Source organism: Trachypithecus francoisi, unplaced genomic scaffold (assembly GCF_009764315.1).
Source record: "Trachypithecus francoisi isolate TF-2019V2 unplaced genomic scaffold, Tfra_2.0 Lachesis_group5, whole genome shotgun sequence".
In the NCBI taxonomy this organism is placed as follows: Eukaryota; Metazoa; Chordata; class Mammalia; order Primates; family Cercopithecidae; genus Trachypithecus; species Trachypithecus francoisi.
In genome coordinates this window covers 88,016,750-88,032,971 of record NW_022681470.1, presented here as the reverse complement: position 1 = coordinate 88,032,971, position 16,222 = coordinate 88,016,750, and the positions used below count along the sequence as shown (strand labels likewise).

Below are 16,222 nucleotides of genomic sequence, written 5' to 3'. Positions count from 1 at the left end.
GTGGCTGACGCAAGACGGAAGTGGGGTGTGAGGCATCTCTAAGGGTGCTTCCTGGGTCTATGATTCTGTAGGTTCGGGAAGCCTGGCGGATGTCAGGGTCACCCACAGAGGACCTCCATTCCCCCATGTGGGATGAGGTGGCTCCTACACACCCCCATACTCCCCTCCGCACCACCAATGCCGGTGGCCTTGGCAATCCTATTGTTTTTTGTTTTGGTTTGGCGGGAGCTCTCAGACCCGCCCAGCCCCACTTAGGCTCCTTTCTCCAATCTCAATTTAGGACATCTGGAAATTAGCTGGCTTTCCCGACTCCGATCTTTTGGATTCAGTAATGGGAAGGTAATTGGCAAAGCCTGGGGCTACCCTATAAGGGCAGGGCTCAGATACAATCCGAGAGCAGGACTGAAGCGGGAGGGCGGCTAAGGCGGAAGGGAGTAGGGAAGGAAGCGCCGCGCGTTTCCGAGATACGCAAGCGGGCTCGGCGAGAGAGCACGAAGTATTTGCCCCTCGCAGGAACGGCAATTTTCCCTTGCTCGCTCCTAGAAAAGCCAGCCAGGAGCTGTGGGAGGAACTGCCCTCAGTAAAGATGATGGCTGTCATCGTTATCTAAACGCAAGTGAAGCCGAGTCACAGGACCCGGATGTTGTCAGGTCGACGGTAAACGACCCTGCCAGCTTCCAAAAGGGCGGCTTCACTGTGCGAATAGGTGAGAAGCCAACAAGGAGGCGCGCTGGCGTCACTTCCGCCCGGTTCTCCTTCCCGCAGTCTACAGCCGGAGTAAGATGGCGGCGCTGAGGGCTGTGTGCGGCCTCCGGGGCGTCGCGGCCCAGGTGCTGCGGCCGGGGGCTGGAGTCCGACTGCCGATTCAGCCCAGCAGGTGAGATCGAGGGCAGCCCTCAACACACTTTCTCCAAGGCTAGGGTTTCTCAGGTTGGGGACGCTTTACTCCCCCAGAAAAGAATAACCCAAGACTGTGACCCCATTGTCCGTCCCTGATTTCTTGGGCTACAAGATGCGGTGTCGTCCACTCTGGCGAGGGAGGGGAGAGGGTCTAGAGTTCGTTCAGTCCAGAGGTGAAATCAGCGGAGTGGGAGACTCTGCTTTTTAGTCTCAGTAATTTGAATGCACCTCTCCTGTCATACCTCAGTAAAACTCAGCCAGAGAGCCAGAATGCTCGCTGTCTCTGTCGTTGACCTTGAATAAACACTTTTCTCACTTTCATGTTCACCTGGTTGATAATATCAATACGATGAAAATATAAAGAAGCTAGGATCCCAACCTTGCATGCTCAGGGGTGATGGGTGAAATTATTCCAGGAATAATTTGTTAGTAGGAATTGAACCTTTAGAGTTCCAGCTTATTTTGCCGAAGCTACATTAACTTCAGATCAGTGACTTGGCATTAAAAAAAACCCAGGACATTGGCCGGGCGCGGTGGCTCACGCCAGTAATCCCAGCACTTTGGGAGGCCTAGGCGGGCAGATCATCTGAGGTCGGGAGTTCGAGACCAACCTGACAAACATGGAGAAACCCCATCTCTACTAAAAATACAAAATTAGCCGGGCTTGGTGGCGCATGCCTGTAATCTCAGCTACTTGGGAGGCTGAGGCAGGAGAATCGCTTGAACTCGGGAGGCGGAGGTTTCAGTTAGCCGAAATCGCGCCATTGCACTCCAGTCTGGGCAACAAGAGCGAAATTCCGTCTCAAAAAAAAAAAAAAAAAAAAAAAAATTCCAGGACATCCTTCCTGGGTCCCCTTGAGAGTAAATGGGAACACAGGAACCACACACTGTTCAGGCCCTTTCTTTGTCTAGGATTTGTCTTTAACTCCCCAGAGGTGCTCGGCAGTGGCAGCCAGATGTGGAATGGGCACAGCAGTTTGGGGGAGCTGTTATGTACCCAAGCAAAGAAACAGCCCACTGGAAGCCTCCACCTTGGAATGGTGAGTGACCAGAGTTGCTGTCCCAACCCACACCCATCCCTGCCCCCAGCTGATTTCCTTTTCTTTTTGTGAGACAGGGTCTCCCTCTGTCTCCCTGGCTGGAGTGCAGTGGTGCAAAAGTGGCTCACTGTAGTCTTGAACTTCTGGGCTCAAGGCAACCTTCTGTCTCAGCCTCCCCAGAAAGCCAACAACGGGCCTGTGCCACCACAACTAGCTGATTTTGAAAGTTTTCCGGCCGGGCGCGGTGGCTCAAGCCTGTAATCCCAGCACTTTGGGAGGCCGAGACGGGTGGATCACAAGGTCAGGAGATCGAGACCATCCTGGCTAACACGGTGAAACCCCGTCTCTACTAAAAAATACAAAAAACTAGCCGGGCGAGGTGGCGGGCGCCTGTAGTCCCAGCTACCCGGGAGGCTGAGGCAGGAGAATGGCGTGAACCCGGGAGGCGGAGCTTGCAGTAAGCTGAGATCCGGCCATTGCACTCCAGCCTGGGCAACAGAGCGAGACTCCGTCTCAAAAAAAAAAAAAAAGAAAGTTTTCCTTTTGTAGAGACAGGATCTTGCTATGTTGACCAGGCTGGTTTCAAACTCCTGGCCTCAGGTAATCCTCCCAACTCAGCCTCCCAAAGTGCTGAGATACAGGCTTAAGCCACCATGCCTGGCCTCCAGCTGATTTCTAAGTGCTCTTGAGCTCTCTGTCTTAGGCAAGTTTTAGCCCCATCCTGTTTGTTTCTTTCACTATGAAATTCAACAGACATAATAGTGATAATAACAGGTATTTGTGAAGTAGAGAAGGAAAGGAAGGATGTTGCAGAAGAAAATAAAGAATGGGTCCCAGTAAATACCCAAAAGTCCTTATCAATTTAAATCTTTTTTTTTTTTTTGAGACGGAGTCTCGCTCTGCCGCCCAGGCTGGAGTGCAGTGGCCGGATCTCAGCTCACTGCAAGCTCCGCCTCCCGTGTTCACGCCATTCTCCTGCCTCAGCCTCCCGAGTAGCTGGGACTACAGGAGCCCGTCACCTCACCTGGCTAGTTTTTTGTATTTTTTAGTAGAGACGGGGTTTCACCGTGTTAGCCAGGATGATCGCGATCTGCTGACCTCGTGATCCGCCCGTCTCGGCCTCCCAAAGTGCTGGGATTACAGGCTTGAGCCACCGCGCCTAGCCCAATTTAAATCTTAATGCCAGCTTTTCCCATGTTCAATACATGTAAGGTTCACTACATTATCTCCCTCTCCAGACAAGGTGGTGGTTTTCCCGTTGGTACCCAAATGAAACCTATGTGAATACAAACCATTTTTTTCCTATCAAAACTAGCTCTTCCTTTTGAGTTTTGGTTTTGATCATTGGCACCCTCATTCCCCTAATCCCTCAGGATTGAAACTTTTTAGTCATCTTTGGCTGTTTTATCTTGCCATCCATGTCTATGTCCAGTAAGTTACCAAACCATGTAGATTCTTTCATAATGTCTCACATCTGGTCATCTCTCCTTTTTAATTTTCATTGCCATCATTCTTATTCAGAGTTATCTTGTATTAGACCCTGATTATTTTAGGAGTCTATTTACTGAGTTTTTGCCACTGATGTTGTCCCTTTTCCATCTATCCTATACAATGTCATCACCTTCATCTTCCCCAAACATTATTTTACCATGTTATTCATACTGTTGCTCAAAAACCTTCAAAGACACTTGCAGTTACTTTCCACAAACTTACAGTAACAATAGCTGAGTGCTTCCCATTTGCCAAACATTTTCATATGCATTATTTTGTTTAATGTTTACAACAGCTCTATGAAAGTATTACCCCAGTTGTGAGGAAAGCATGGTCTAGGGAGATTAAAACTTGATTAAAGGCCGGGCGCGGTAGCTCACACCTGTGATCTTAGCACTTTGGGAGGCCGAGGTGGGCGGATCACCTGAGGTCAGGAGTTCAAGACCAGCCTGGCCAGCATGGTGAAACCACACCTCTACTAAAAATACAGAAATTAGCCGGGCGTAGTGGCATGCACCTGTAATCCTAGCTACTCAGGAGGCTGAGGCAGGAGAATCGCTTGAACCTGGGAGGCAGAGGTTGCAGTGAGCCGAGATCATGCCATTGCACTCCAGCCTGGGTGACAGAGCAAGACTGTCTCCAAAAAAAAAAGTTAAGGACACACAGGCAGATTTGTACTCTTTGTGTCTGTCACACTCCAAAGCCCGTGATGAAGAATTTTGGTGGATAAGGTGGGCTCTGGTTTCAAATCTCAACTCTCAATTTACCAGTGAATAAAGCACCTATTTATAGCATTATTTTAAGGATTAAATGAGATAACATGTGCCTGGCACATGTAAGTCCCCTATAAGTGTTCATTGTTATTAATGATATGTACAGATAATTGAATCACTGCCCCCTACTTTGTCCCAATACTTATCGTCCCTCTCTTGGAAAGTCCCAATAAGAGTTCCACGGATGTTTACTTCCTTTTTTCTAAGATTTGGCCCATGTTGATTTCATAGCCTGGAATGCCTCTTCTCCCTTCTAGCTATCTAAATCATTTCCTATATTTAAGCTCAGATCCTACCTACATGAAATCTTCCCAGTGTTCTTTCCTTTTTTAAAAAACTTTTTTTTTTTTTTTTTTTTTTTTTTTTGAGACGGAGTCTTGCTCTGCCACCCAGGCTGGAGTGCAGTGGCCGGATCTCAGCTCACTGCAAGCTCCGCCTCCCGGGTTCCCGCCATTCTCCTGCCTCAGCCTCCGGAGTAGCTGGTAGTACAGGCGCCCGCCACCTCGCCCGGCTAGTTTTTTGTATTTTTTTTAGTAGAGACGGGGTTTCACCGTGTTAGCCAGGATGGTCTCGATCTCCTGACCTCATGATCCGCCCGTCTCGGCCTCCCAAAGTGCTGGGATTACAGGCTTGAGCCACCGCGCCCGGCCAGAAAAACTTTTTTTTTTTTTTTTTGTATTTTTAGTAGAGACAGGGTTTCACCGTGTTAGCCAGGATGGTCTCGATCTCCTGACCTTGTGATCCGCCCGCCTCGGCCTCCCAAAGTGCTGGGATTACAGGCTTGAGCCACCGCGCCCGGCCCCTTTTTTAAAAAACTTAATGGCTAAGGCACTTTCTTGGTTACTTTTTTTTTTTTTTTTTTTTTTGTTGAGACGGAGTCTCGCTCTGTCGCCCAGGCTGGAGTGCAGTGGCCGGATCTCAGCTCACTGCAAGCTCCGCCTCCCGGGTTGACGCCATTCTCTCGCCTCAGCCTCCCGAGTAGCTGGGACTACAGGCGCCCGCCATCTCGCCCGGCTAATTTTTTGTATTTTTTTTAGTAGAGACGGGGTTTCACCGTATTAGCCAGGATGGTCTCGATCTCCTGACCTCGTGATTCGCCCATCTCGGCCTCCCAAAGTGCTGGGATTACAGGCTTGAGCCACCGCGCCCGGCCTTTTTTTTTTTTTTTTGAGGCGGAGTCTCGCTCTGTCGCCCGGACTGGAGTGCAGTGGCCGGATCTCAGCTCACTGCAAGCTCCGCCTCCCGGGTTTTACGCCATTCTCCTGCCTCAGCCTCCCGAGTAGCTGGGACTACAGGTGCCCGCCACCTCACCCGGCTAGTTTTTTGTATTTTTAGTAGAGACGGAGTTTCACTGTGTTAGCCAGGATGGTCTCGATCTCCTGACCTCGTGATCCTCCCGTCTCGGCCTCCCAAGTGCTGGGATTACAGGCTTGAGCCACCGCGCCCGGCCCCTTTTTTAAAAAACTTAATGGCTAAGGCACTTTCTTGGTTACTTTTTTTTTTTTTTTTTTTTTTTTTGTTGAGACGGAGTCTCGCTCTGTCGCCCAGGCTGGAGTGCAGTGGCCGGATCTCAGCTCACTGCAAGCTCCGCCTCCCGGTTTTACGCCATTCTCCTGCCTCAGCCTCCCGAGTAGCTGGGACTACAGGCGCCCGCCATCTCGCCCGGCTAATTTTTTGTATTTTTTTTAGTAGAGACGGGGTTTCACCGTATTAGCCAGGATGGTCTCGATCTCCTGACCTCGTGATTCGCCCATCTCGGCCTCCCAAAGTGCTGGGATTACAGGCTTGAGCCACCGCGCCCGGCCTTTTTTTTTTTTTTTTTTGAGGCGGAGTCTCGCTCTGTCGCCCGGACTGGAGTGCAGTGGCCGGATCTCAGCTCACTGCAAGCTCCGCCTCCCGGGTTTTACGCCATTCTCCTGCCTCAGCCTCCCGAGTAGCTGGACTACAGGTGCCCGCCACCTCACCCGGCTAGTTTTTTGTATTTTTAGTAGAGACGGAGTTTCACTGTGTTAGCCAGGATGGTCTCGATCTCCTGACCTCGTGATCCTCCCGTCTCGGCCTCCCAAAGTGCTGGGATTACAGGCTTGAGCCACCGCGCCCGGCCCTTGGTTACTTATAAATTTGACCTCTGTTCGTAGTTTTTCACATGTACTTCTTTCCCAAATTAAAATGTAAGCTTCAGATTAGGTGGGCATGGTGGCGTGCGCCTGTGGTCCCAGCTACTCTGGAGGCTGAAGCAGAAAAATTGCTTGAATCTGGCAGGTGGAGTTTGCAGTAAGCCGAGATGGTGCCACTGCACTCCAGTCTGGGCGCAGCGTGAGACTCTGTCTCAAAAAAAAAAAAAAAAAAAAAAAAACAGTAAGCTTCTTAAGGGTAAAAGTTCGTTAGTGGGAGTAAGCATTAGGTATACATTTCCTGACTGGTTGGCCATTCATTGGATACATTTGGAGGGCAGTATATCATAGTAGTTAAGATGTTTGGATCCTGGAGCTAAACAGGTTGGGTTAAAATCCTGATTCTGCCACTTACTAGTTTTGTGATCCTGGAAAAGTCATTTAAGCTCCATGGCCTCAGTTTATCCAATAAAATGGAGATAATGATAGTACCTATTACTCATAACAGTTGTAGGAATTCAATCAATTAAAGTGTCTAAGGTAGTGCCTGGCACATAATAAAGCTATATATGTGTTATCTATTATTAAAAAGATATTGTATGCACACTGACTATGAACCATGAAAAAAGGTATTCTAGGACACACAGAGTGAGATTCATGGTGTCTGTCATCAGAAAGTTTAGATCTTCCTTTTTCCCATCTAAGGGTCCTCTTCTGGTTATAGTGGAGATTAGGAAATTAACAAAGTATGCAATGGTGAGTTAGAAGATCTATAGGAAGAGGCTAACTCCCTGCTGGTTTTTGGGGGATCCCAAGGGAATAACTGTTTGGCTCTGAACTATTTCCTACTTCTCAGATGTGGACCCACCAAAGGACACAATGGTGAAGAACGTGACCCTGAACTTTGGGCCCCAACACCCAGCAGCGCATGGTGTCCTGCGACTAGTGATGGAATTGAGTGGGGAGATGGTGCGGAAGTGTGATCCTCACATTGGGCTCCTGCACCGAGGCACTGAGAAGCTCATTGAATACAAGACCTATCTTCAGGTGTGGGGGGCGAACAGGGGCCTTTTGGTGGGATCTGGGGCTGCTTTAGCCTGGGGCTTTGCCAGTTTGCTCCCCTTAAAACCTGAGGGTAAGAGGGTGTTGAAAGGAGTAACCCGTTCAGGTTACTCTTGGTTGGGTGGATGGAGGGAAGTGGCAGGGGATGCTTGAGTCATCAGGATTTGGTTTATTCAGCAGCAGTGCTTTGAAGCTGGAGCTACACTCAGCTTTTCTCTGGCTTTTTGGCTGGCCCCTTTGCCATTACTTGAGTGCCTCAGTTTCCCTGCTCTTACGTTAGACTAGTGCGTCAAAGCCAGTGTCCCTAGGGGCAGGGAAAGAGAAGAGAGACGTTAACTTGCTAAGATTAACAGCTGATTCTTGTATCTTCCAGCTGTCTATGTTTGTTTTCAAAACATTCAGTGAGTCAGAGCAACTGAGAGGGGGTTTATGACAGAGTTTGCCATTTTTAGGAGAACTGTATGACCCAAATGATGAGGGTCAGATTTGAAGGAGTTGGATCTCTAATAGGAATCTGAAGTTTTTTTCTTCATGAAGAAAGGTCGTGATAACAGGATGGTAGGATTAGGATTTAGATCCAGCCCATTGTCGGGGTGAACAGTGACTAGAATGTGATTCCCCAAGAGAGTCTCAGCGATGACAGTTTCTGGTCCCAGAGTCTATGGGTTAACCCCTGTAGCATTAACCCTTGTCACAGTGACATCAGAATAAGAACAGGCTGTCCCAACTAGTAGCATCTTAGCTCCACCCTCTTCCTGGAAGCAGAAGCTGGTTCAGCAGACAGCTAGGACTTAGCTTTTTGGCATTCTGGAGGAAGGACCATTTCTACCTGGTGCTCTGTCTTCCTCAAATACCTCACTCTGGTTGGGCGTGGTGGCTCACACCTGTAATCCCAGTGCTTTGGGAGGCCGAAGAGGGTGGATTACTTGAGGTCAGGAGTTCGAGACCAGCCTGGCCAACAAGGTGAAACCCCATCTCTACTAAAAATACAAAAATTAGCCAGGTGTGGTGGTGTGTGCCTGTAATCCCAGCTACTCAGGAGGCTTAGGAAGGAGAATCACTTGAACCCGGGAGGCAGAAGTTGCAGTGAGCCAGAATCGTGCTACTGCACTCCAGCACCTGGGCAACAGAGCAAGACTGTCTCAAAAAAAAAAAAAAAAAAAAAAAAAAAGATAAAAAAAACCCCTCCCAGATATTCTTTTTTTTTTTTTGAGACGGAGTCTGGCTCTGTCGCCCAGGCTGGAGTGCAGTGGCCGGATCTCAGCTCACTGCAAGCTCCACCTCCCGGGTTTACGCCATTCTCCTGCCTCAGCCTTCCAGGTAGCTGGGACTACAGGCGCCCGCCACCTTGCCCGGCTAGTTTTTTGTATTTTTTAGTAGAGATGGGGTTTCACCATGTTAGCCAGGATGGTCTCGATCTCCTGACCTCGTGATCCGCCCGTCTCGGCCTCCCAAAGTGCTGGGATTACAGGCTTGAGCCACCGCGCCCGGCCCAGATATTCTTAAGACTGATTGCCTTTCTCCTTCAGTATCTCAGGTTTTTTGTTTGTTTGTTTGTTTTTTCCCCTGAAACGGAGTCTTGCTCTGTCGCCCAGGCTGGAGCGCAGTGGCATGATATTGGCTCACTGCAAACTCTGCCTTCCGAGTTTAAGCAGTTCTCCTGCTTCAGCCCCCGGAGTAGCTGGGATTACAGGCACGCACCACCATGCCTGGCTAATTTTTGTTTGTTTGTTTGTTTGTTTTTGAGACGGAGTTTCACTCTTGTTGCCCAGGCTGGAGTGCAATAGCGCGATCACGGCTCACTGCAAACTCCTCCTCCTGGGTTCAAGCGATTCTTGTTCCTCAGCCTCCCAAGTAGCTGGGATTACACGTGCCCACCACCACGCCCAGCTAATTTCTGTATTTTTGGTAGAGACGGGGTTTCACCATGTTGGCCAGGCTGGTCTCAAACTCCTGACCTCATGAGCCACCCGCCTTGGCCTCCCAAAGTGCTGGGATTACAGGTGTGAGCCACTGCGCCCGGCCAGTATCTCAGTTTTTTAATTTTTATCATTTTTTGAGATGGAATTTTGCTCTTGTTGCCTAGGCTAGAGTGCAGTGATAAAATCTTGGCTCACTGCAACCTCTGCCTCCTGGGTTCAAGTGATATTTCCTGCCTCAGCCTCCCGAGAAGCTGGGATTACAGGCATGCACCACCGTGCCCAGCTAATTTTGTATTTTTAGTAGATTACAGGCGTGAGCCATGTGCCCAGCTGGGGACTCTTGACAGTGGTATCCTGGAGCTAGCTCATACTGACTTGCAAGAGTGTAGTTGTGAAATTTTCAGGGGTTTTGTGAGCCAGTTGTTGAACACAGCCATTGTTAGAAATTAATTTATATAAACTTATGATTTAATACATTGTATTAAAAGCAAAGGTAACATTAAATATTCAAAGCTCATTACTTGATGTATCATTGTACAATAATGTTTTACCACATTGTACTATGCTCTGCCCTTGAGGTATTTGCTTTGAGGTATTTGTGTCTGTATGGTGAAAATACCGTATAATAGTGTGGTACTCTTCCCAGTGCTGCATTCAGTTACATGATATTGGTAACTTAAAATTGGCCATTGTAGGAGTAGTTTTACCACGGAAATTGGCAAACACAACAAATCAGAGTCCTCCCTCACTTTGGAGAGCCAGTTTTTCAACATTCACCAGCATACTACTGGTTTGGGGAATATTTTACCTGCCTTATTGGGGCTCCTAAAACTAGAAAGGCTTATGCAGCACCAACTTTTGGTGCCCACTGAGAGCAAGGCTTCAGGCAGCCAGACTGTGGGCTCCTGAGCCTGTTAGATGTGACCCACATTCTTCCCTCTTCCCAGGCCCTTCCGTACTTTGACCGGCTAGACTATGTGTCCATGATGTGTAATGAACAGGCCTATTCTCTAGCTGTGGAGAAGTTGCTAAACATCCGGCCTCCTCCCCGGGCACAGTGGATCCGAGGTATGGCCCCCTGGCTTTTTGCATGGCCCACTGTGAGCATAGCACAGTGCCTTTTCCACCACTTCCCCGTTGAACCCAAGCTTAGTGTTCAGACCTCAGGCTCTGCCCAGACCCCTCTGTCTGCCTCAGTGCTTGGCTCCTATGTATGGTCTTCTTCTTGTCTTCACAGTGCTGTTTGGAGAAATCACACGGCTGTTGAACCACATCATGGCTGTGACCACACATGCCCTGGATCTTGGGGCCATGACCCCTTTCTTCTGGCTGTTTGAAGAAAGGGAGAAGGTAAGGGAGGGAGGAAAGGATAGGAATAGGGAAGGAAGTGCAGGAAGTAGAGAAGGTATAAAGGAGACAGAAGATTAAAAGAAGAGAGAACATGGGAGAACATTTAGAGGGAGAAGGTATGTTTAACTTGGGCTATGTTTGTAGAGACTGTAGCATGGGGGGTTGGTTGGGCACAAGAAGGCAGAAGGTTGGAGGTGTAGGCCGTCATAGAACCTGGGGGCCTGGGACGTTGACACTGATTCCCAGCGTGTTCTATCAAGATGTTTGAGTTCTACGAGCGAGTGTCTGGAGCCCGAATGCATGCTGCTTATATCCGGCCAGGAGGAGTGCACCAGGTGAGCAGGTCCCCGGCTTCCCCAAACGTCCAGCCCAGGCCTATTTTCCCTGTGGCCACTGGAGGGCAGTGCTGGATGATGAAACTCCAAGCCTGTAGCCCTGGGGGAGGGGATGCTGAGCTGGCTGTCCTCAGCGGAGGCTATGCCACATTCAATAGCACCTCCGTTTGGCTTCTAGGACCTACCCCTTGGGCTTATGGATGACATTTATGAGTTTTCTAAGAACTTCTCTCTTCGGCTTGATGAGTTGGAGGAGGTAAGCTAGGAGTCAATGGGAAAAATCTCTCTTTCCCCAACAAGAAGGGCTTGTGGGGTTTTATTCCCCAGCTGTAAAGAAATACAGAGATATTTGAAGAGTGTAAGGAAGAGTGTTAACACACCAGTTTTCTCGATCAATAGATGCTGACCAACAATAGGATCTGGCGAAATCGGACAATTGACATTGGGGTTGTAACAGCAGAAGAAGCACTTAACTATGGTTTTAGGTGAGGGGAATACAACTTCTCTCCTTAAGAGTGGGGATGGGAGTGGGGGAGTTCCAGCCTAATATCTTGTCTTTTAAGACTAGGCATCCTTCTAGTCATACCCTGAATGTGAAGGAGCAACAGGGGAGCCTAAGGAAGAATGAGCCTCCTTACTTAGTTTGTGGAGAGTGGCCCTTATTCCCATTATGCTCTCCACAGTGGAGTGATGCTTCGGGGCTCAGGCATCCAGTGGGACCTGCGGAAGACCCAGCCCTATGATGTTTACGACCAGGTTGACTTTGATGTTCCTGTTGGTTCTCGAGGGGACTGCTATGATAGGTAAGGCCCCAATCCTTTCTCAGCTGATCATCCAGCTAGTTTCCCCTGCCTCTTCTCTTTGCTACTTCCTTCTTTACCCTACTTCTCAGTGTCTGTGGGAGCTCTTGTGTGTGTTAGATGAGGTTGCTCTCAAAACACTTGCACATATGTGGAATCTTAACTTATTTTTTTCTTTTATGAGACGGAGTTTCACTCTTGTTGCCCAGGCTGGAGTGCAACGGCACAATCTCGGCTCACCCCAACCTCTGCCTCCCAGTTCAAGTGATTCTTCTGCCTCAGCCTCCTTAGTAGCTGGGATTACAGGCATACGCCACCATGCCCAGCTAATTTTTGTATTTTTAGTAGAGACGGGGTTTCTCCATGTTGGTAAGGCTGGTCTCGAGCTCCTGACCTCAGGTGATCCACCCGCCTCGGCCTCCCAAAGTGTTGGGATTACAGGCGTGAGCCACCATACCCGGCCTATGGCATTTTAAAATCTTTACATTATCCTTTTCTTAGATGGAGCTAACTTTGGCTGCATTTTATAACTGAGAAAGCTGAGGCATAAAAGTTAGGGATTAGCTGGGATTATTCTGCAGGAGTGGTTGAGACTAGAATCCTCCTGATCCAGTGTTCTTTCTAGTAGATTCTAAGCTTCAAATTCTCTTCCTGGGCCGGGCGCAGTGGCTCACACGTGTAATCCCAGCACTTTGGGAGGCCAAGGTGGGTGGATCACTTGAGGTCAGGAATTCAAGACCAGCCTGGCCAACATGGTGAAACCCCATCTCTACTACAAATACAAAAAATTAGCCGGGTGTGGTGGTGCATGCCTGTAAGTCCAGCTACTTGGGAGGCTGAGGCAGGAGAATTGCTTGACCCTGGGAGGTGGAGGATGCAGTGAGCTGAGATGGAGCCACTGCATTCCAGCCTGGGCAACAGAGTGAGACTCTGTCTCAAAACAAAAAACCAAAAACAAAAACAAATTCTCCTCCTGTTTTCTCACCCTGAGTCAGATTTGTTACTGTGTATTTTTTGTTGGTCTGTTTGTTTTATTTTTTGAACCTCGTAGCTGCTGTATATTTTTGTTTGTCCATTTGACTCTCACCCATTCTGTGGTCCAAAAAGTGCTTAAGGAGGTAATTAAAGAAATAAGTACTACAGGCCATGTTCTGAGAAAATAAGGAGAGGGTTTGGGGAAGCACCCAAGAGTAGAAGCGAAAGACTACAGGGGGCTGGGCATGGTGGCTCACGCCTGTCATCCCAGCACTTTGGGAGACCAAAGCGGGCGGTCACTTGAGCTCAGGAGTTGGAGATCAGCCTGGGCAGCAAGGTGAAACCTCGTCTCTACAAAAAATATTCGAATGTGGTGGTGCATGCCTGTAATCCAGGCTACGTTGGAGACTGAGATGGGAGGATCACTTGAGCCCAGGAGTTCGAGGCGGCAGTAAGCTGTGAAACCCTGTCTGGAAAAAAAAAAAAAAAAAAAAAAAAAAAGACTGCAGGGTTTATAAGCCAAGCAGAGACGCTGTACTTGGAGAAAAGAGTGGGGGGGGGCCGGGCGCGGTGGCTCAAGCCTGTAATCCCAGCACTTTGGGAGGCCGAGACGGGTGGATCACGAGGTCAGGAGATCGAGACCATCCTGGCTAACATGGTGAAACCCCGTCTCTACTAAAAATACAAAAAAAAACTAGCCGGGCGAGGTGGCAGGCGCCTGTAGTCCCAGCTACTAGGGAGGCTGAGGCAGGAGAATGGCGTAAACCCCGGAGGCGGAGCTTGCAATGAGCTGAGATCCGGCCACTGCACTCCAGTCCGGGCGACAGAGCGAGACTCCGCCTCAAAAAAAAAAAAAAAAAAAAAAAAAAAGAGTGGGGGGAGTTGACCTAACCCTTTTGAGGGTGGCCAAAGGCCATCCTTCCCAGCCCCATACCTGCTCCTCTGACTGTTCTTCTCTTGCTCTGTCTCATCTACTTCAGGTACCTGTGCCGAGTGGAGGAGATGCGCCAGTCCCTGAGAATTATCACACAGTGTCTAAACAAGATGCCTCCTGGGGAGATCAAGGTTGATGATGCCAAAGTGTCTCCACCTAAGCGAGCAGAGATGAAGGTTGGCTGCAGGGAGGGGAAAGCTTGGGGTGTTGGAAAAGGGCCAGTGGCTGGGGAGGAATATCCTTGAATTAAATCCTATCTTTCAGTTTTCTTTCTTTTTTTTTTTTGAGACAGAGTTTTATTCTTATTGCCCAGATTGGAGTGCGATCTTGGCTCACTGCAACCTCCACCTCCCAGGTTCAAGCAATTCTTCTGCCTCAGCCTCCCAAGTAGCTGGGATTACAGGCATGTGCCACTATGCCCAGCTAATTTTTTGTATGCAGTAGAGACAGGGTTTCACCATGTTGGTCAGGGTGGTCTCGAACTCTTGACCTCAGGTGATCCATCTGCCTTGGCCTCCCAAAGTGCTGGAATTACAGGAGTGAGCCACCACGCCCAACCCAGTTTTCTTTTTATAGAGAATTCACTGTATAATAAGAGATTATTTAAAAAATTTTTTTATTATTACTATTTTTGAGACGGAGTCTCACTCTTCGCCAGGCTGGAGTGCAGTGGCGTGATCTCAGCTTACTGCAACCTCGGTCTCCTGGGTTCAAGCAATTCTCCTGCCTTAGCCTCCTGAGTAGCTGGGATTACAGGCACCCACCACCACGCCCAGCTAATTTTCGTATTTTTAGTAGAGACGGAGTTTCACTGTGTTGGCCAGGCTGGTCTTGAACTCCTGACCTCGTGATCTGCCCACCTTGGCTTCCCAAAGTGCTGGGATTACAAGTGTGAGTCACCGCGCATGGCCATATAAGAGATTCTTAATCTTCGGTATTTCTCCTGTTTTATTCTGTATCCTCTCTGCTTACTGACTGACATGTGGCTTTAGTCTCCCAGAGGGTAGAGATTATTTTCTGTGCTGGAGAAGGCCTAGGAGACAGAGTTTGGATTTAGTTTATTGATGCTCCTTTTTCCTCTCTTCAGACTTCCATGGAGTCACTGATTCATCACTTTAAGTTGTATACTGAGGGCTACCAAGTTCCTCCAGGAGCCACATATACTGCCATTGAGGCTCCCAAGGTGAGGAGAGGAGGGGAAGGAAAAGACCATATGTAAGGTTAGATGTTTATCAAGACGCTCATTCATCAATGAGAGAGAAAACAGGAGGATGAATAGAGGTTTTGTTGGCAGAGAAAAACACTCTTCCTGTTAATAGAGACATCCAACCTTCTTCCTTGAACAGGGAGAGTTTGGGGTATACCTGGTATCTGATGGGAGCAGCCGCCCTTATCGATGCAAGATCAAGGCTCCTGGTTTTGCCCATCTGGTAAGAATCAATCCCAGTAACTTTAACTCCATTTAATTAAACCTGACCTTGGTTGAGGTTTTTTTTGAACTCTTCTTTCTCCCCCCACCTTGCAAGTCTTAACCTAACATTGTTGCCATCTCAATCTCCCTAGGCTGGTTTGGACAAGATGTCTAAGGGACACATGTTGGCAGATGTCGTTGCCATCATAGGTACGAGGCCTATTGTGTAGTAGAGGTATCCTAGACAAAGGAGTTGGGGACGCCCACTGGGGATAGAAAGAGAACACTTCCTGTTTACCATAGGCCATGGCATGGCCTCAAGTCCTCAATCTCTTGAGCACAGTAACAGGTTCTGGATCTTGGGTAACACCACCTTCTTTGTTTGTTTGTTTTGCCTCACAACAGGAAGATAAGTAACACCACTTTTTCCCTCCATCCTCTCACCTAGGTACCCAAGATATTGTATTTGGAGAAGTAGATCGGTGAGCAGGGGAGCAGCATTTGATCCCCCGTGCCTATCAGCTTCTTCTGTGGAGCCTGTCCCTCACTGGCAATTGGCGTGTGTGTTTGTGTGTGTGTGTGTGTGTACATGTTCATGTACACTTGGCTGTCAGGCTTTCTGTGCATGTACTAAAAAAGGAGAAGTTATAATAAATTAGCCGTCTTGCGGCCCCTAGGCCTAAACTTCTGGTATGTGTTTCTCAGTATCTTAGTGTCCTTCACTTGGACTGTGAACCTAAGATTGTTCATTAACCCTCCATTCCTGTTAGATTCAGTCAGGTCTTTGCAATTTTTCCTGCTCGTCTCCACCCCCTTCTCTGACTCTTGTCCTTTCCACTTCTCTATTCCCCGTTTCCTCTTTCCCCTAGTTCCCTCCTTGCCCAAACCTTCTCAGTGCCCACATAAATTGGTAAACCGGAGACTCCAATCAAGACCTGAGGTGAAGTTCCAGTTGGGAGGGAAAGGGCTATAGTGGGGTCTGAGGGAGTGTCGACGGGCAGTTGAGCACAGATAAATCTCTGAACCAGGTGGAGTGGGAAATGGCAGATGTAGACAGTCTTTCCTGAGTGTGAGTCTCCTCATTCTATGGGTTAGGAGTTGGTCATTGAAGGGCT

At 48.7% G+C, this 16,222-nt stretch overlaps 1 protein-coding gene across 3 annotated transcripts; it reads left to right on the top strand.

Moving 5' to 3' along the window:
- Positions 1–410: 410 nt before the first annotated feature.
- On the top strand, positions 411–15,791 carry NDUFS2 (NADH:ubiquinone oxidoreductase core subunit S2). 3 transcript variants are annotated; one of them, XM_033199792.1, is made up of 14 exons: positions 411–877; positions 1,834–1,940; positions 7,175–7,365; positions 10,250–10,370; positions 10,540–10,652; positions 10,913–10,987; positions 11,166–11,243; positions 11,387–11,472; positions 11,671–11,790; positions 13,743–13,872; positions 14,784–14,879; positions 15,043–15,126; positions 15,260–15,317; positions 15,556–15,791. In XM_033199792.1, the coding sequence occupies exons 1-14, from the start codon at positions 783–785 to the stop codon at positions 15,591–15,593; spliced, it is 1,392 nt and encodes a 463-aa protein (XP_033055683.1). In that variant the 5' UTR covers positions 411–782; the 3' UTR covers positions 15,594–15,791. The 3 variants fall into 3 exon arrangements, with proteins under 3 accessions (XP_033055683.1, XP_033055684.1, XP_033055685.1); XM_033199793.1 differs by having other exon boundaries at positions 740–877; positions 1,813–1,940; XM_033199794.1 differs by lacking the exon at positions 1,834–1,940 and having other exon boundaries at positions 749–877.
- Positions 15,792–16,222: the final 431 nt, after the last annotated feature.